Source organism: Vicugna pacos, chromosome 34 (assembly GCF_048564905.1).
Source record: "Vicugna pacos chromosome 34, VicPac4, whole genome shotgun sequence".
NCBI classification, from domain to species: Eukaryota; Metazoa; Chordata; class Mammalia; order Artiodactyla; family Camelidae; genus Vicugna; species Vicugna pacos.
The window spans coordinates 9,041,540-9,062,490 of NC_133020.1; the positions used below are offsets into that span (position 1 = coordinate 9,041,540).

Here is a 20,951-nt window from a genome sequence, read left to right on the forward strand (position 1 = left end):
AAAACTTGCCTGGTTATGCAATTAAAAAAATCTTTGAGGCAGGTAGTGCGAGCTCTGCTGGCACTCAGAGCTGCAGGTGGAGAACTCAGTTTGATCGATCAGATTAGTAACTGGTTGCAGAGGGGATGGACATGACTGTAGAGGAAAGAAATGGAACTTCTTTTTTTTTTTTTCCTGTTCCTCCTTCCTCCCCAAAACACACAGAGATGGCAGGAAGTGGGGAAATTGGGGAGATATTAAGAAGTTTATAGAGGATGTAGACTGACTCTATTGGAAAGCAGATGAGAGGGGTCTAGGGTGCTGTCTAGATCTCTTACTAGATTGTCTTGCTTCAAACTTCGACTCAAGAGGAACAGGATCACAGTTTAGAGGTTATTCACCAAGCTCTTCCTCTCTCCGATCATTATGTTTCTGTTTGTAACTAGACTGTGCTTTCAGGGGCATCCAAAGCTCCCACCAACTGGACTAATTCTGGAGGTTGAGGTTTATCAATTCCTCTAGACACACCCTTTCTTAGCAGCTTTTCTCTTTGAATTTCTTTATTGTATTTTATTTAGCCAAGTTTTTTTTTTAACCACTTATTACATTGTATTGTCATTGAAAGAGGTTGCCTACTTGTCTGTCTTCTGGACATGGGAGCATCTCAATGGACACAGTTTATATTCATCTTTGTACATCCCATGCTTGGCCCTGAGATGAAATTAAGGCATAGGATTAATAGTCATTTACCAAAAATGACCAAATAACTAAATCACACTAGGAAAAAACAAACAAACAAAAGAACTCCCTTTAAAATACAAGGAGTTTGTGAGATTGCTATACCTCATAGCATTTTAAAACACACACACACAGTCACACTCACACACGAGCACCAAATCTTTAGGATAACTTCACCTGCTTAATCATTCATTTGTCCTTCATTCATTCACACTGTATTGAGGCACCAGGCCCTGGGCTGGGTGTTGGCGACCCAGAGATAAATGGCGACATGCAGCTCCGGAGCCGCTCAGGGACTAACAGAGAAACGGCATCTTACAGGAACTTCAGAAGGCTGGCACTAGGCTTCACTAGTTTCACAGGCAAGTAGTAATTATTTGCATATTTGCTGAATCCAGGTAGGAAAAACCCACCAGTCCCTGCTGCATCAAACGAACTTGCATGGTAGAGGAGGAGAAATGAAAATTCAGTTTTATTTTTAAAAACATCCAGGAGCAGCAGTACTACGCAGGGGAACGCATCACCCGCATCTCACGGAGCTCAACACAGTGGTCCTCACAGAGCGACCCGGAACGCAAAAATAGACATTTATTTCTGTCTGAACTAAATTTATCTGAACCAGCGCGGGAGATTCCGGAAGAGTCGAAGCTGGTCAGGTTTTAGACATAACGCAGCCTCTATGTGGAGGAGCCTGTAAACTTGGGGGGTGGGGGGACCGGCTGCGAGCCAGGCCGCCTTAGCGGCCGTAAGGTGACCTCCTCAGCGGGCCCGAGGCGGGGGGTGGGCACCCTCGAGCCCTTGTCCTTGAAGGGGATTGAGCGAGCGGAGGGGAGCGGGGGGCGGTGCTCGGGTTTCCAATCACAATGAAGAAAGCTGAGAGGCGGCCGAGGGGTGGGCCCCGCCTCCTCCTGCCTCTTTGCGGATCCTGCGCCGGAGGAGACGCACGCTGCTGACATTGTCTTCTCCGGGCCACCCTTACAGCCGTCTTGGGAACTTTCTCTCCCCTGGTAGGTTTCAGCTCGCGACCCTCAATCCTGGCTCTCAGGCAAACCCAGGTGGGAGGTTCAGGGAAACCCTTGTGTAGCAAGACGGGGAGAAGGACCAGGAAGGACATCTGCGCTCCCGGGCCTGTGGCCCTGAGCATCCGGACTCGGGTGGGGGCGGCGGGCCGTGCCCTCGGCTGCGGAGCGGGGCGGAGCAGAGGGGCTGCGATCCCTCCCCGGGCTTTGTCCGCCGCGCGCCGGGGGTCACCGCCAGCCTTGCTTGACCGGGGAACAGACTTGTCGCATTTGCAGCTAAATCCCAGGCCCTCCGTGTCCTTGATGGGCTCATGGCGGCCACATCACCCCCGGTGCCCCGGACACGTGCTGGTGGAGCCGGGGGTGGGGGAGGAGGAGCCAGGTGACCCGGCAAGCCTGGCGGATCGTGAGCCTGGGTATCGGCGTCTGCAACCACGGGAATGGAGGAAGGCCCCGACTTCTGCCGGGATGAGGGTCAAGCATGACTTGAGGGCTTGGCCCTGCACGCCAGCCTCTTCCCAGAACGATGGGCCGGTTCATCGCTGGCCTCTTTTCTTGATGCTTCGGGTGCTTTGTTTATTTGCCATTCCCTGGAGTCGAGAGTGAGGAAGGCCTAGACCTTCCCCTCTAGAGACCTTCTCCGAGGAGCTGTGTGCTTGCCGCTTCCCCTTGTGACCTGCGCTCTGCGCGGCGGGCGCGGAGAGGAAGAGGTGGCCCGTGGGTGGCGGGCAGTGCCGGCTGCAGCGCAGCGCAGCGCGGCGCGGCGGCAGGGGGCGGCCGAGAGCCGCACTTTTTAGTGGAGGAATTGGACGGCGAGACTGGGCTCTTGAAAAGGTTCGCATTGAGAGATGGTCTGCAAAGTGGATCTTTGTTCCTGAACGTAAGGCACGGGTTCGTTTCTGATGATTTAGATCTACGAAAGGGGCAGGGTGATAGGGATGTAAAGGACCAAGAATAGGAGGTTGTTTTTTACCCCATTTATCATTCCTTTTCCTTACAAGCCACCACTTTGATCTTGGGACAGGCCTATGTATAACATAAAACATTTTCTTCTAATTTCTTGCAGCTCCTATCAGAGAACCCCTATTAAGGAAAAAGGAATTTTTTTACATCACTTTGACTAATTTCTTACAACTCCTATCAAAGAACCCCTATTAAGGAAAAATTTATATTTTTAATCATTTTTTTCTCCAGAAAGGTCTGAAAGGAAATCTGTACTGGCTCAAGCCTCTACATCGTCATTTCTGAAATTCCCCGGATAGTTTGAAAGATCTATCTGAACAACTAATCTGTTTCTGTAACAGTCTTTCTGGATTTGGGTTTTCCACTGCTTTCCTGGCTCCTCTGTATACCTAAAGGATCTTACACCAACCAACGAAAATAACATGGTGAAGAAACACTGCATTTGTGTCTTTCTTCAACAAGAGAAGCAGGATTCTTTCTTCTGATTCTGCTCAAGGTGTAGGACGTGTGTGACCTGTTAAGGTTGTCTAACTATAGAACAAAATAGTTGTTAAGCAGTTGTCTCCGAATTCAAGTACTTTATTCCAGCTCAGAGCCTAACTCTTACTTAACATATACAGTTACTACACTAGGTTTTGTTACTTAGTTCATTGCATGAAAGAAACAAAAAACCAGACTGGGAGGCAGGGGTACAATTGGAAAGAGAGACAGTGTCTTCTGACGGTCTAGCATTAAAAGTAAAAGGCAGGCACAAACAATAGACATTATATCAGGATGTAATTATAAATGAAGCTTGATTCTGAAGGTAGGGCTTGTTCGTGATCTGTACCCTCTCTTTGTTTAAGAAGGTAAGGTAATACAGTAAATTTTACCATTTGTTTTAGTTATCCAGAAAACTCACCTAATTATCTGATGGCATAGATAAATTTGATGTTACTGTATAAATATTTTCTAACATTACAATTTCTTAATATTTTTTTCTTTAATGACTAGAAAGAAACTGACTCAAAGGCTGATATTCTCCTAAGGTGCCCCCCCACCCCCCCCAAATGTATTAAGTATCTGCCCACATTCCAATAAGCTTCCAAGGTGCACTAAAAGGAACTCAGAGTAATATATATATTTTTTTTTCAGATTTTGCATAAACATTTGACACTGTATTTAAGCACACATTGTATGCTCAGTACACTGTGACAAATTTTAAGTGAGACTTAATTAGAAGAAAATAGAAGAACCTTATCTTCTAAGAGTGGTAATAAGTGATAGTGATAAAGGGTCCTTATCTTCTAAGAGTGATAATAACCGTAGGTAATAAAAATTATATTATAACTGGCCATTCTTTGAGACCAAGCTTACATATGGGTTAATACTGAGCCCTATCTTGTTACCCTTAAATACTTTATAGAGAGTGTAGAAACAAATCAGACAACTTAAATATAAATATTCATGATTTTTAGCCAGTAAATGAGTAACCACAAAATTGTTGCAACTTTGTTAAATACTACCAAAAACTCAGAAGCTGAACAAACCAAATTCTAATGGGCTTCATAGAGGTTTTTTGTTTTGATTAAATACTTTGAATGAATCACATGGTTCTTTAACATATATTCTGTGTTCTAGAATATCATTGGGTTCATTTTATTTTATTTTCTTAAATCTTTTAAATTTTGAATTTGATTTACAATGTTGTGTTTCTGGTGTACAGCATAGTGATTCAGTGATACATATTCTTTTTCATGTTTTTCATTATAGGTTATTAAAAGATAATATAGTTCCCCATGCTATACAGTAGGACCTAGTTTATCTATTTCATATATAGTAGCTTAATGCAAAAGTAACATAAGGATTGTTTCCATTTATGGTTCACTGTGGATGCATGTATAATATTTTCTTTTCTTTCAGTGCACAATGGCAACTCTTAAGGAAAAACTGATTGCACCAGTTGCAGAAGAAGAGGCGACGGTCCCCAACAATAAGATCACTGTAGTGGGTGTTGGACAAGTTGGCATGGCGTGTGCCATCAGCATTCTGGGAAAGGTACCTTTCAGGAACGCCATGCCCAATAGACAGTTTCGGCCTGTGGCACTTGAGGGTTTTATTGTATCTTTAAAGGTTTCTTTTTTTTTCCTGAATAATTTGAAATAAGTTGTAGACATCATGATACTCTTTGATACGTGAGCCTGTATCTCCTGAGAGAATGACATTCTTGCTGACACAGTTGAATTACGACACTCAGGGAATTTGATGATGATACAATGCTATTACCTCATATACGGTACCCAGATTAAAAGTTCTCCAATTGTCAAAAGCATGCCTTTTATAGCTGTTGTCACTCCTCGTCCAAGATCATGTATTTTACATACTTGTCATCTCTGCTCTTTAATCTGGACCTTACTCAACCTTTCCTTGTCTCATGTTTATATTTTTGTAGAGTCCCCGTCAGTTTTTGAAAGCATCCCTCAGTTTATGTTGGTCTGATGTTTCCTTGTGATAAGGATCAGGTGAGATTTGGGGCTGAGTTTATGATCAGGTGATGGTGTGTCCTTCACGCCGCCCCACATCAGGAGGCGTGTAATGTCTAGCTTGACTTGTTTTTGGCAGTGCCCAAGAATCCTCTGGGTGAAGTGCTAACTGCAAGCTTTCTCCCCTGCAAAGATCCCTTTGCCCTTTATAATTAACACATAGTCTGCACAGTGGCTTTTTAAGGTCGTGGAAATGTCCTATTATTTCCCTTAAACTTCTACCCAATAGTTTCATTTTGAAGTAATTTCAAAATTTACAGAAAATTTGCAAGAATAGTTAACAAATAAGGTAGAACTTTCATAATTACTTCACTCAGATTTACCAATTCTTAATGTATTTGTGTGTGTGTGCGGACTTTTTTCTGAATGATTTGAGAATAAATGCAAGCATACCCTTCAGTCTATCTGTCAGAGTACATGTCCTCAGAATAGGACATATTCTCACATAATCAGTGCAAACGATCAACATCAGGAGATTTAACACTGATACCACACTACTAGCCCCTTCCTCTCCTCGTGACTGTATTTTCCCCATAAACCTCCGTAGACTTTTAATTTGCCTCCTATATTCTGGCGTTCCCTCACTGAACTCATCCTGGTTCTTTCTGAAGGCTGTCTTAAATGTTTTTGGTGGTGGGGGAGCCCCTTCCCACCAAACGCCACTGCCTTAGCCCAGTGGAGTGAGCTGTCCCTTTGTATTGTATGGGAAGGCTGCTTGAGTGACACCTAGCCAAACATCCCTCTCTTTACAAAGCTTACGTTCTAAAGGGACAAATTCTGAATCTTGCCTGTGAAAAAGTCATCAGGAAATCAACCAAAGTCTCTAGTGCGCACCAATGAAAGTTCTGTTCCTTTGCATTTTTTTTTAAAACTCGCTGGAATTGACTAGGTGCCCGTGATTGTGGGTGTGGTTTCCCAAATCACAGGGAATTTGTCGTCTCAATTTAGTGCTCACTGGTCATAGCAGGAGAAGTGAAAAGTAGTCAAGCTTACATTTCTTTTTAAGTATTTATTATGGACCGTGTTTTAACTAAAATGCTTCATTTCAAACAACAAGCTCAAGATGGGGAACTGTTTGTGTCCCGTGTTCAGTGGAGGTGGCCGAGGCTCAGAGGGATGAAGGGCCTGCCTGTGGCCACACAGCTGGTGGTGACAGAGCTCTGAACTCTTCCAAGGCACTGAACTCTTCTGGTGACTTGCAGCTTCTCTTTATTCTACGCTAGTACTGGGGCAATTAACAACATATTAAACGTGCTAATAAAGGACTAGCCGGAGATTTTTCATTCCTCTTGCTAATCTCAAAATTTTGACTTTTCAGGGAACTATTTCTGAGCCATCATGACTATAAGGAGTATCTCTCCTCTTTGGTAAATAATTTAAATGCAACTTGGTCTGCGGTTATATAATACTTTGGCCCAATTCAGGTGCTCGAGGGAACAGACCCGGCTTCTAACACAGTAGGAGTCATCCAATTTAGCTGCTGTGAGGGCTGGACTGCCTTGTCCAAAGACCATTTTACTAATTAAAAGTGTTTTAAATCTTAATCTTAATGGGGACTTTAATCTTAAAGTCAAAATTGCTAGTAATAGTCAATAAGGATTATAAACCCCACTGGTTTAATCAGAAAGGGAGCTAATAACAGTGGTACTTAGATGTCCGTGTGTTACCCAGAAGTTCTAGGGGGTGTGACATCTCTAGGGGACTGTTGGAAAGAAAAAAGAAACTCAGAAAGATTAAGCACCTGGATTAAGAGCTCAGAGACCAGCGGAGCCAGATCCAGTGTTTTGAGCCCGTCACCAGTGTGCTTTTCAGAGGGGTCACACTGCTTGGGCCCAGAAAGTGAGTGAAGCGAGGGCACCAGGTTAGAGATGAGTGGGCCCGGGAAGGCAGCTGAGGCTCCCAGCCCACTGTCCCACCATTACAAAGACTCGGGTGTTTCCTGCTTCTTTGCCCACTCTCCCCATCCTCACTGCCAACCTAGTGAGCGTTTATAAAAATAGTAGCTCCCCTACTTAAAACTTTCCGATGGTGTCACAGCGCCCGTTGATGACAAGCATACATAAAATGTGGTCTGGCAGGGTGACTCCCTGCCTGACTCTCAGAGCAAGGCAGGTGCACAATTCCGGGGGCGCCTTCCAGTGCAAGGTGGTGGTACTGCCTCTGACTTCACCCCTTCTGCCCTTTTTCTTCAAAACACCGAGCCCATTGCTACTTAAATCTTTTTAGTGCTTGATTTCCCTTCTCCTGGAATTGTCTGCCCTGGACCATCAGAGTCAACTCTCTCCTATCATTTGTATCACACTTCTGTGGGAGGGCCTTCCCTGACTATCCAGTACAGGGTAATGCCCTTCCAGTAACTTAAATTTTTTTTTTTAATTTATTTTTTATTAAAGTATGGTTGATTTACAATGTGTTAGTTTCTGGTGTACAGCCCAGTAATTCAGTTATATATATATGTATTCTATTTCGTATTCTTTTTCATTATAGGTTTTTATAAGATATTGAATGTAGTTCCCAGTGCTATACAGTAGGACCTTATTGTTTATCTATTTTATACGTAGTAGTTTGTATCTGCTAATCCTAAACTCCTAATTTATCCCCCCACCCCCGCCCACTGCCTTTCCTTTTGGTAACCATAAATTTGTTTTCTGTCTGTGAGTCTTTGTTTTGTCAATAAGTTTGTCGTTTTTTTGGATTCCAAATATACGTGACATCATATATTTGTCTTTTCTCTGACTTACTTCATTTAGTGTGATCGTCTCTAGGTCCATCCATCCTCTCAGTAGCTTTAACATCACCCTGCCTTATGCTGTTTATAGCACTTCCATCCTCAGAATCATCTCTGCTTAGTTCCTATTCCCTCCCTGGTACATTCCATGAGAGCAGGCACTTTGCCAGATTTGTTCATTACTGTGGTCCTTAGCAGTAGAATATTGCCTGGCACATTCAATAGTAAATATGCATTAAATAAATGAACATCCGTGCTATTACTACGAAACTGCACACACACTTGGTCCAGTTTTGATCAAAGCTTTTCCTTTCTTCGTGGCTTCTGCGCCCCTCTACCAACGACAAGCTCTGTGTTTCAGCCGCCGAGATCCCGGCATGTTGTCAGGGATCTGACATACAGAGCTTCCATGCAGTCATTCAACCATTAGGCTTGATCCGACTGGTTTTAATTTGAGTGTCTCTTTATGACTCAGTTAACTGTAACCACATTCCTGTGGTATGAACACAGCATCAGAAGTCTCTTAGAAGGAGTGATGTAATAACACACAATGCAAAGTAGTGTTTGCGGTCCAGGACTTGGCTTAAAAGTGGGACTTAATTAGAATTTGGTGTTTATATGAAAATAGACAGGTTCATGGAACAAACTAAAAGCCCAAACAGTATTTAATAAAAAGTGGCATTTCAGAGGAGAAGAAAAAAATTTTGAATAAAATGGTGCTTGTCCATGTAGCTAATTATTTGGAAAGAATTATACCTTTTCCTCCCACAAAATGTCATGCAGACTGAACATCTGAATGTAAAAATACAACCTTCAGATATTAAGGCATGGGCAGCAGGAAGTTACTAGCTGAGAGGACCAAGAGATGGGTTATGGCTGTGTCTGGTCCACATAGGATTTTAGATTAAGAGATATTTACTTTGTGGTATGTAGAACAAGATTTCAATAGTGATGTCCTTGGCTTCCAACTGACCTTGTTCCTTAATAAGTTACTGCTTTTGCTCTGAATCTAAGCCTTGGTGTATCAAACATTTAAAAATATATTTACAGCTTAAGTGGATTATGCATATGGTCAATTCATAGGCTGTTATACAATATGTGAATACAGGGGGAGATTTATTTAAGCCAAAGTGTCTGTACTTGGTCATCTGTCTTCTATTTGCCTGCCTCCCACTGGGAGGATATTCAGTCGTGCAGATGCAGCTAAATTCAGCACTGCAATTACTTTCTGCAAGTGTTGGATCTCTTCCTTCCTTGCCAGCTGAGTGTGTGCTTCTCAGCCAATTCTCTACCCACTGAAACAAAAGACAGGATCTGAGATCCGGTGACATCCTTTTCCACTTAAGCCCCAAATTGTTGTGCCCTGTTGACTTCAACAGCGCACACATGATGTTCCCAAAATAAGAGTGATGTTCCTGGTGCTCAGGACCTTGACCACACTGTTAGTTCATAAGTTCTTTTGTATGGATTTAGGACGTACGAGACACAAATGAGGCTTGGGTGTCATCTTGTTGGAGGCTGCAGAGCAGCAAAACCATTGTAAAAGCATTAAAACACCTGTTAAGTGAAAATGGGTGAACATTAATGCCAATATTTGACTGTACATGGAAATGAGAAAGTATTTACCAAGTAATCCTCAGCTCGTAAAAGAGCCATTTCAGAAGTCTGCAAGTGAATCAGTTGCTTGGAACTGAGAACACATTCAGTCACAGGCAGGCTTGAGTCTCAAGGAAACCCTCACAAACCAGCCTATTGAAGACACTCCTTGAAGCCAGCTCCCCATGGGGATTCTAGAGACAGGGGGCAGTGTTGGTCCGTTGGCTCCTACCGGGAGCTGGACCTCCGTTGTTGGCAAGCTAAACTAGGTCAGGTTTTCTTATTGGCCTCCACACCTCTCTGCTTTCCCTCTGCTGTTCAACGCCTCCCTGACCCTCCAGCTCCACCCTGGATTATTCTATTTTATCCTTCCAAGTGCTTCCTGATCCCCAGTTACTTAACGCTTCCCATCCACACCCTTCACCTGAAGAGCTGATCACACTGTTCTTAGAAGACATATTTGCATTTTTAAGTGTGATAGGTCATAGTACACTAGTCATTTTGCTAACTGCTCTAAACCCAGTAAAGGCAAGGGTTCTGATGATGTTTCGATGGGAAGGATAACTACTTTTTAAAGCATTTGTAAATTATGAGATTCTCCCAAGATAACTGTCTTTAAAAGCTGAAAGCTTATTTAGATACAACTAAATAGACACCTTCCCCCATCATTTTTCCAAGAAGAAAAGACCAAGGACTTGCTGAAGAATGTATGTGATTGTATGTGATTGTTGATTTACTTTGGATGAATGGTCCAGTATGACAATCGGAATAGAAAAAGAGAACTCTGAGACTGGGCAGGTTTGGATGGATCGTGTCTAGAGAATTTACTAGGCCCCGACTCCCTCTGTCCACAGAACTCTTTCCTCTCCCCATCAGGACATTTGAGTTGGTCAGAGCCAACTTGAGGATTCCTAGTTTCAACCAGGGCTTCAAATCCTACTCTAAAGTGAGCTCAGCCTCTTGATGGTATAAACTAAATCTGCCCTCTCAAAACCCCTCCATACTGGAGGTGACCTCTGGGGTGAACACAACGTGCAAGACTGTTTCTGGGTCTGTTGAGTCTCATCTTCACACCCCCACCATTAATGTGAAGACTTGTGCACTCAGAGGTCACTGCTGAACCAAGTTGGATTCATGTCTGCAATATTCTTCAAGCAGTTTGTACTGTGCTAGTGGAGAATGAGAAGGTGAAATTCTGAAAAACTGGTATCCTAAATATTACTGATTCATTACTTGAGACATTTTATCTTGAAATTGCTTAAGGAGCGCACCTAACTCCACAGCAATTCTCGGTTTTTAGAATTTGGTACTTGGCCTTTTAAAGGCTCTCCGGCTGGTTCTGTGAGCCGTGGTGTCCTCCAGTGGCTTAGGGCACTAACCCGTTTCTGTGTTCACAGTCTCTGGCTGACGAGCTTGCTCTTGTGGATGTTTTGGAAGATAAACTCAAAGGCGAAATGATGGATCTGCAGCATGGGAGCTTGTTTCTTCAGACACCCAAAATTGTGGCAGATAAAGGTAGTGGTGATTTCGTGCCCAAAGTGGTCACGTAATGTGTTAATGTCCTCACCCCTTGATAGAAAATTGGTCTCTCCATCCTGGTGAATCTAGTGCTGGCAGTTTCTTCTTTCCTTCTGGGTCCAAGTCATCCTCAAGGACAAAGACTAGCGGTACCTCTCTGTAAACCCTGCCCCACGTGCCTTCCATCCATGTGATGCGTAGCGTTTTGGGAAACTGTATCCTGAATCTTGTTTACACGTACCTGAGAATAGGGATGTTTTCAATCTGGAAAAAAAAAAATTTGCACAAAGTAATCTGGGTACCTTGAAGAAGCTAAATAAATTCATATTCTCTGTCCTGGATTTAGCACATTTAGGAAGAGATGCTGCCCACCACAGCATGGCTGTGCCTAAAGATAGAGAAATGTGGGCCTCCGAAGTAATTTCTCCCCATACTACTACTAATAGCTGTTACTCGTTGAATATTAGCATTCTGGGTGCTGTGTGAAATATGCTGCATGTCCCATCTTCACAGCAACCCTGCGAGAGGTAACCCTGTTGCCTCCATTTTATGGGAGAGAAAACTGATAAAAGTATTAATAACAGTCAAGTCACATAACAACGGGGTTTAATTATATCAATCATCCATAGCTGTTGGGTCTTGATGATCACATGAAATCTCAATGTCTATATAATTTGGGAAAGGTACACTTCCTTAAGAAAAAAATAAAATATTCTCTAGAGAAACGTACGGTTGAAAGTGAATAGGCTTCCTTAAAATATTGAGTATTAGAAATTAATTTCTAGCCAAGAACAAACACTCAAGTGCTTCCTTCCCTTCACAGACTGAATTAACATTAACTGAATTAACATGGCTGCAGTTACCCTGAAATTGCTTTTGTGTTGGAGGGCAGCCTGTTGAACTTTGGACTCACTGTTTATACTTTATGTCACCGACAATCCAGTGTTCTCTAAAGCCAATAGCAATTTGACTTTGCTAGCTGAAACATAATTTAGGGCCTTCTATATTTCCTGGGTTCACTTTCTGAGCCAGCGTCCTGGTTGGAATGTTTCCACATCCCTCGAGCATTGCAGTTCAACCCCTTTACAACGCAGAAGACGTCATTCTCACTAGCTTCTAGAAGCTTATGAATGTTCAGCTTTCTAAAGCGTATCATATGGCATGTTTTGATGAAGGGTTGTGTGTAAAGTGCCTTTTTCTCCTCTCCTTCAAGATTACTCTGTGACCGCCAATTCCAAGATTGTGGTGGTGACTGCAGGAGTTCGCCAGCAAGAGGGGGAGAGTCGCCTCAATCTGGTGCAGAGGAACGTTAATGTCTTCAAGTTCATTATTCCTCAGATCGTCAAGTACAGTCCTGATTGCATCATAATTGTGGTTTCTAACCCAGGTATTAATTATCATGGTGCCTTAAGAATTGGTTCTGTTTAAAATCACTATTTAAGTTTTTTGCTGTATTTCTTTTTTGAACTTAAAAATCTGTTTTGGTGTTCACTGGCAGAAGGAATTCACGTGTCTTCTGTTGTTGGCCACGAAGGAGTAATGTGTGCAAAACAAATGGCAGTGTCCCAGGCCCAGTGTTTAAAAATGTGAGAGGAGTTTTATATAAAACAATGTCATCTGCTCGCTTTTATCTGGGTCTGTGTGGCGTCTAAAAGCTTGAAAAATTTCTATAAAGATATCCTGGCATGCATCATGAAACATTTGAATATGGTTTCAATTGGGAAGGAATATTTTAGCATATTTGACCTTCTGTTTTCCAGAAAATGCATTCTAGTCTCCTTATCTCTCAAATTCTTCAAAATTGAATAGGATTGAATTGGAAGAGTTTAAGAAAGCCATGAATTAGTCCAGGTTTAAAGACAGAAATGGGCTGTACTGATGAATAAAAATGTGCTTAACACCAAATACTGTGACTTAAAACTTCTGGTTAGAAAGAATTGCATTTTTTTTAGCCTAAACAGTCAAAATTCAGTCTCTATTTCACACTTTCGCCTATAATTTGCCACCAAGCTTACTACTGATTGGTGAGCATAGTGGACACAATGATAAAATGGTAAAACTGGCTGCCTCTGACTCTTCACATAGAGAAAGACTGTGATGAGAGCCAGGAGGAGCCTGATAATTTTCGGGATAATGAGAGTTGGGAGCCAGCATGACCAGAGGTTATTTTAGTACTGTTCTCTGCAATCCTGGGTTGGAGTTTCCTAAATACTTAAATCTTGCTTCTAAAACTTCTCTTAAACATAGAGTGGCGGCTAGGCGTAGAGCAGGAATGGCAAACAACAGGCACGTAAAAAGTTGCCCCATCCCATGCCAAAGATAGACATTAGTAACTGGTTATACAACTTTCCAGGTATAGCTTTAAAGTCTTAACTCTCCAGGGAGTCACTCCTACTGGATCAGAGTTGCCCAGGAAGAGTTTATAACATCCAGGCCAAAATGACCTGAAAGCATCCCAGCTGGCGTCTATATTTGAGGGTGGAGGTGGAGACTAGCCTTCCTGTGTGCGCATCTTCCTCCTTTATTACAGCTTAGCCTGGAAGTGCTATGATCCTCTCTAGACCAGCAGGTCATTAAGTAATGATAGAAAACGTTTATACCTTTTATTATCACATTTGTTTACTGACTGGTGTCTTAGGCCCAGGGAAACAGAGTAGCAGGCCTCGGTACCTTAGTAGCCAACAGCTTTTCTTTTTTTTTTTTTTTTTTTGAGGTATAGTAAATTTATAATGTTGTAACCAATAGCTTTTGGTTTATGTTGACAGTCGTTATAAAGTGTTAGAATTAGAAAAAAACTGAAGTGACGACCTAATTCAACTGTTTCTCTTTCCACATATAGTAAATTAATTAATCTGCAAGGTTCTTATGTATTCCTCTTTCAAGTGACATTGTAAATAAAAAACCACAGTGTTGCATTTTTCATATTTTTACAATCTTTTTTTCTTTGTCCATGGATTAGTGGATATTTAGTAATGGTATTAATAATAATCACATTTAAAGGAGCAAATATATATAATTCAGTTCTTAAAATTTGAGAACAACATCAATGTCCTACAATAGAGTAACGGTTTAAAAATGTGGCATCTGTAAAATGGGTACAATCTCTTAATATAAAGCTTAAGTGTTGTTTCTTGTCTTTTGTAACCCATTATCCCTAACTATGAATAGTCAAGTATTTACCTCTTTCTGGACACATCTCATTGAGTGGGTGGGGCAGTGGGAGAGAGGAAACCCGGGCACCCACTAATTGCCATTATCAGTTGAAATCAGTTTTGATTTACTTACACATACATTATTTTTAAACTTTTTAGTGGATATCCTCACATACGTTACCTGGAAACTAAGTGGATTACCCAAGCACCGTGTGATTGGAAGTGGGTGTAATCTGGATTCTGCTAGATTCCGCTACCTAATGGCGGAAAAACTTGGCATTCATCCCAGCAGCTGCCACGGATGGATTTTGGGAGAACATGGCGACTCAAGCGGTAAAAAAAAAAAAAAAAAAAGATATTTACTGTGTCCTTATGATATTGTTCTTGACCTTCTGAGTTTTTTGTTTGCTTTTTACATTTTATTTTTATATGTTCTCACATACTTCACATTACAGAGAAGTAATTGTGGCAGGATACTTTGATACTAAGTAAATACTTACTGTGTCCATGAAATGAAAGAGAATTAAACCATTCTCATCATTACATGGATCTCATGGGCTTAATCAAAGACCATGAAAATGCCCTAGTCTTCTCAACAATTACCCTGAATTTGCAAAATTATGGATGAAAAGCTGTCTTGTTTGGCCAAGGGCAGCTTTGCTCTTCATTGCTGTCTCCAGCCTTGACACCCCAACTCCCCCAGGTCTCTGCTCATATTCCCTGAATCTACAGTGTTCTTCAAAGGTCCCTGCGGCACACATACTTATTTTTCAGGATCTGGTTCAAATGCCTATTTTTTGTAGCCCTTTCTGGCACTCTTTCCCCTGCATTTATGTTTTATGACACTTTCTCCAGGCCTCTGTGAGAGCATATTCCATTGCTTTACTGTCCTTTATGTGCCTGTTTGTGTGCATCAAAGCCTCCAAAAGATTTAGTCAAGGTTGGACAACACCTTTGGGAGCATGCTTGGAAGGAAATATTTGATCTGGTTAAGACCAGAGAAATTCACTGTTGTTACATGGAGTTTCTTTTGAGAAACAGACTGAACTTGGGGCATGAGAAGAGGTAATTAGACTTAGATTATCTTCAGGTTTTATCCAAGAATTCTTTTTTTACTTCACTTTAGGGAAAAAAAGAGGGGGGGGCTTATATTTGAAAAATAAGCAGGCGGAAAGTTAAGAATTCCTCAAACCCAAAAGTTGAGGATAGTCCCGAACTAGAATCCCTTACGATTTCACAAACATAGAGAAAGGCACGAATTCCTCCGTGTCTGTAAGTATAACACAGCAATTCTATTTTCACGAAAATGGTTGAAAGTTAAGAGGTCAGATGTGTAGATGTGTGGCTGTCTGAAGGCAGATGTCAGCCTTTTGGGGGAAAAATATTATGTCAGTTGTTGGAGCAGTTAAAGTGGATAACTTAGATCGGGGGTGAAGTCTGAACTAACAGAAGATTTTTTAAAAATTGTGTCAGAGCTAGATAGAATGTTCATCTTCTTCTTTCTCTTTTTTTCCCCCTCTACAGTGGCTGTGTGGAGTGGGGTGAATGTGGCAGGTGTTTCTCTCCAGGAACTGAATCCAGAGATGGGAACGGACAATGACAGTGAAAACTGGAAGGAAGTGCATAAGTTGGTGGTAGAGAGGTCAGTGGAAGGGGGCCTGACTTAAGACAATTAATTTCATCTTCCTTAGACAGCATTAAGAACACTCCATGGCTTCCTGCTCAGATAAATTCTTAACAGCTGAAAGAGGCAAGAGGAGCTTCTACTAGGCTAGTCCCCCTAGAGGAAGCAGACATTTTTCTGGAGAACTTCTGCAGAAGCAACAGAAGCAAAACGTGGGATTAACAACTGAGAAAGGCTTTCAAAATGCCTCCTCTTGACAAATAAGGCTGACTTGTTTAGAAATCAAATCCAGAATTGCCCAAAATACTTACCGATTGATTGCTGAAAGTGTTTAAGCCGTGCTCTATTTACCTTTCCACACCCAACCAAAGATACCTTCTTTCCCTCTTTTTTTAAAACTTTTTTGTTAATAACTATCCTCTCTATGAGCTTCATGTTTATTATAAAATAAAGTGTCATTTTGGAGTAGAATAAAGAATGCAGGTTTAGATTCAAGTTACGGCACTGGTATTAACTAACTGTATATATATTGTTTGGGGGTGGGGGGGGCAGGTTTATTTCTTTTTAATGGAGTCCCTGAGGATTGAACCCCATTCCCTGTGCGTGCTACACATGCACTGTGCCACTGAGCCATACCCTCTCCCCGTCTAACTGTACATATATTCTTGGGAAGCCATTTAACCTTTGAGTGGAATCTCAAGTTTTCTCATCTGTAAAATCATAAGGTATTAAAAATTATTACAAAAGTTGGATTAAAGCACACATACTTATCACTGATGAGCATTCAACGAATGTTAACCTTGCAGAGAGTTCTTACTGAGTTCTCAAATATGGAATCATTTTGCTCAATTTTAATGACTTTTTCAAGCTCTTTTTTTGTTTTCCAAGAATTTGACCTGTAAATGGAGGGAAAAACTCTTTAAAAAGTTGAAAGTATTTTAGAATTTCATTAACATAAACCCTTTATTTTATAAATGAGAAAACTAGGGCTCCCCCAGGTAATGAAACTTGCCCCAGGTCTTCTAGTCAGTCATAGATTGCATCAAATCCCAATTTTTCCAATACCGAGTTACTCCTGCCACCTGCTTCTCAAGTACAAGTGCCTTTGTGGGTTTCAAAGTGCTCAGTTTGTGCTTAGAATATTGCCAGGCGAGGTTGTCATCTCTTTGCTCTGAAGTTAGTTGGTCATAGTATTTTAGGTGACAATAGTTAGTGACCGCCAAGAGACCTTAAATGAAGGTATGTTTTGCCTTTAAATGTGATGGTCCTTTTACTTTCTTTATGTCCTGATTTCATTAATATCTTTGGAAATATTCATGTTTATGAATAAGATAGGTTGGAAAATGTACATTTTTACCACTGGGCCTTTATAAATACTCACTTATACAGTAAACTATTTAAATTTTTCAAAGCATTTCCATAGCACCTACCATGTAGTATTTAAATTTTAAACGTTTTACATGATTTTAACTCATTTAACCAACTTAGAAAGTAGGTACCATTGTTATCTTTATTTTACAAAAGCAGACACCGAGACAGGTAGGTTAAATTATTTACTCAAGATTATACAGTTAAGTGACAGAGCAGGAGTCAAACCCAGAGTCTGATTTTGATGATTATTGATTCTGGTTTCAATGATTTCTTTTATGAATTTTTTAAAATTATTATTTCTTAGTGCCTATGAAGTCATCAAGCTGAAGGGATACACCAACTGGGCTATTGGACTAAGTGTGGCTGATCTCATTGAATCCATGTTGAAAAATCTCTCCAGGATTCACCCAGTGTCAACGATGGTGAAGGTAAACTATTAGGAAAATATATGATATCTAACATAGTACTTTTTAGGAAGATTAAGAAGGACCAGATAAAGTCTCAGTCCACACTTGTTTCTTCATGTCAAAGTTTTATGGAAGCTTCTCCTTTCCAACAAAAGTTCAGGGCAACAAGGGCAAGGAATTTACAGAGGCTGAGACATTGAATATATTTTTACATTTCTCCCTCGTATGATGTGGCAAACTGAATGTTAACTCTTGAGTCAACACATCCTCAGGTGATCACCTGAATAAATTCTATAGTTTCATTTCAATTTGGTGTATTAAATAATAGATGGATTTTGATTTATGTAATGCACGTGATACCTTAGCAAATATAGTTTAATTCAAAAGCTATGGAACAGTTAAGTAGAAATCATTTTTAAATAAAACTAAAATTGTATTAAAGCATTGTCTAAAATAACTCACTCATTTTCCTCAAGTCAATGGCAGGGGTGAAAAAGAAGGGAAAATGCAGTAGATTAAAAGAAACACACAAAAGAGATAAAGAAGTATTTGAGGATAAAACATGGTCAGATTTTTTTTCTTAACATATTATAGAAGAAAAAATTAAAAGCAAGTATGGCAAAAATTGGATAATTGCTGAGTCTTATTGCACATAGAGGAATTTGTTTTCTCTCTACTTTGGTGTATGTACAAAAATTTTGGAAGTTAAGTTTTGAAAAATATATTAAAGTAATTTGATTCTCATACTTAAACAATTTAATTAATTAAACAGTTAAATTGATCCTGTGAGTGATTTACTTAAGAAAAACTTGTAGTCTTTTGGAAACTGTACTATTTTCCCAACAATTCTTGGATGCTGCAAGAATCTTACCTTTGAGTGGCTTCCAGCTGCTAGCCTGCACCTTGTAGGTCGGCTATCCCCTGAAATTCTCTCCTTAACTGAAGAATTTTAAGAAACTGAAGATTTCATGAAACGAGGCCCAGTAAGAACCACAACTGAATGCAATTTAATTTGAAGACGTATTATCAAAGCAGAGAGGTGTCAATAAGTTCGATGAAGTATTCATTACTTTCTTATAAATTTCTAGTTTTATCATCATGTATATTTGTAAATGCTGTGTATAAAGTCTAACTCAGCATGTAAATGTTAGGGAAATACAGGCCTGTCCGTGATTTAAAAAAACTAAAGAATGAGTTTACACTTGCCAAATTTCCAGCATTTCCTTCTGTTCTAACCTAGGACCTGTGATCATTCTTAGTTGCGGTTTCATTCCTTAATCTGAGTCTTTTCTTGGTCCGGCAGGGGATGTATGGCATTGAGAATGAGGTCTTCCTGAGCCTTCCATGTATCCTGAATGCTCGGGGACTGACCAGTGTTATCAACCAGAAGCTGAAGGACGAGGAGGTCGCCCAACTCAAGAAAAGTGCAGACACCCTGTGGGACATCCAGAAGGACCTAAAGGACCTGTGACTACTGGCTTCTAGTTCTAGGCTGTAGAAACTTAAAAACTACAGTGTGATTAGCCACGAGCCTTTAGTTTTCATCTATGTACGTGGGGCACAGTTTGCTTTTATCTTCCTAAATCTGTGAATCTGGGTTCACAGAATCAAAGCCTGTGCTTGGTTTAATGCTTGCAATATGAGTCCTTGAACAAATAAAATTAACTATCGTAGTGTGCTTCTGTCTCTGGAATTCTTTGTTTCATGGTTTCTGAAAGATCTCCGTCAGTTTTTCAAATAGTTCTTTCCCTGTGTCAGAAATTTACCTAATTTCTATCATCTATGTTCCATCTTCTCTCCTTCCACTGAGCAGTACAACAATTCTTTGTCACAACATGTGCGATGGTTTTGTTGCTGAGCCTATGGTTACCGCTTTTTCTTAAAGGATTTAATTTTTTTTTAGAGCAGGTTTGGTTTCACAGCGAAACTGAGAGGAAGACAGAGCAATTTCCCTGAAGATATGGCCTTTGTCTCCTGACTTTCATCATGGCAGTACAGTGGTAAAATCCCAAGTACCAGAACAGTTCTGAAAAGTAATCTTTGTGGACTGAGAGACACTTTACAAGAGATGATTTAGAAAATATGAACATGTGTGTGTGTATATATATATATATTATATTACATATATATATATATACACACACACATGGCTGGAACCTTATGCTGTACACCTGAAACTGACATATTGTAACTGACCATGCTTCAGTAAAACAAAATTTTTTAAAGAATGATAGAAAATAAGATTTAGTCAGTGGAAAAGATTATGAATAACTCAACAGCATGACTGGAAAATAATGTTACATGCATGCCTTATACCTTAAAACGGCAATTTCTAAATGGATCAAATACATGCAGAAAGGAAAAAAAAAACCGAAAAAACGCAACCTCTAAAAGAAGATATGGTACATTCCTTTACTACCTTGAAATTGGGAGGGCCTTTCTAACTAAGTCGCCAAATCTAGAGGCATTAAAGCCTAGTTCCATTCAACCATAGAGAAAAAGAACTGCCTGCCTGGAAAAACAAAGTTGAAAGATAACAGCAAACTGAGGGAAAACATCAATTCCAATTACAGGCAAAGGGTTTATCTCCCTAACATACGAGGACTTATTAGAAACTGATTTTTAAATGCCATAAAAAAAAAAAGAATCAAAGGGATATGAATGTACAGTTCCCAAAAAAGAAATTAAATGACTGAAATATGTGAAAAAAAGTTCCAGCTTCATTTGTAAGACGTGCAGGTTAAAAGTCAACTGATAGAACATTTTTTGCCTACCTGGAAAAATCCAAATGTTTGCTAACACTCCCTGATGACATGCCTGTGGGGAAATGGAACAGGAATATTGCTGGAAGGAATGTGAATAACCCTCATGGAGGGCAATTAAGCAATGTCTTTCAAGTTGTAAAAGTGTCTACCTTTGATTCAGAAATTCCGTTTTGGAAACTTAAACCTGCATGCTAGCACTAGAACAACGACGTGGCGTACGCGTTAGTTTAGTTAGTAGGGCAGCATAGTTTGTAATAGCAAAAGATGGTAAACAATTGAAATATCTACCAGCCGAAGACTGTTGAATTGTATCTTTTCACTCAATGGAATACTTTTCCATTGTGTAATAGAGTGCATGCTCTATACACATCAATACAGAAAGGTGGACTGATAGGTGAAAAGAATTGCCTGCAGAAAAACAGAGGGAGAAAAAGAACATAGTTGATATTTGATCATATGTACATTAACACACTGTAAGGTTATTAAAAAAAAAAACCTATATACCTTGAGAGTTAATGGGTGATGGTTGGGAAAGGGGGAATGTGGGAAGACCTGGGCATATGAAAAGG

At 40.5% G+C, this 20,951-nt stretch overlaps 1 protein-coding gene across 1 annotated transcript; it reads left to right on the forward strand.

Annotated features, from left to right (window-relative positions):
* Positions 1-1,587: 1,587 nt before the first annotated feature.
* Positions 1,588-19,295, forward strand: LDHB (lactate dehydrogenase B). Its single transcript, XM_006199923.3, has 8 exons — positions 1,588-1,724; positions 4,602-4,736; positions 10,943-11,060; positions 12,277-12,450; positions 14,375-14,548; positions 15,740-15,857; positions 17,515-17,638; positions 18,921-19,295. Exons 2-8 carry the CDS (start codon positions 4,608-4,610, stop codon positions 19,086-19,088), a joined length of 1,005 nt encoding a protein of 334 aa, XP_006199985.1. The 5' UTR covers positions 1,588-1,724; positions 4,602-4,607; the 3' UTR covers positions 19,089-19,295.
* The last annotated feature ends 1,656 nt before the right edge of the window (positions 19,296-20,951 follow it).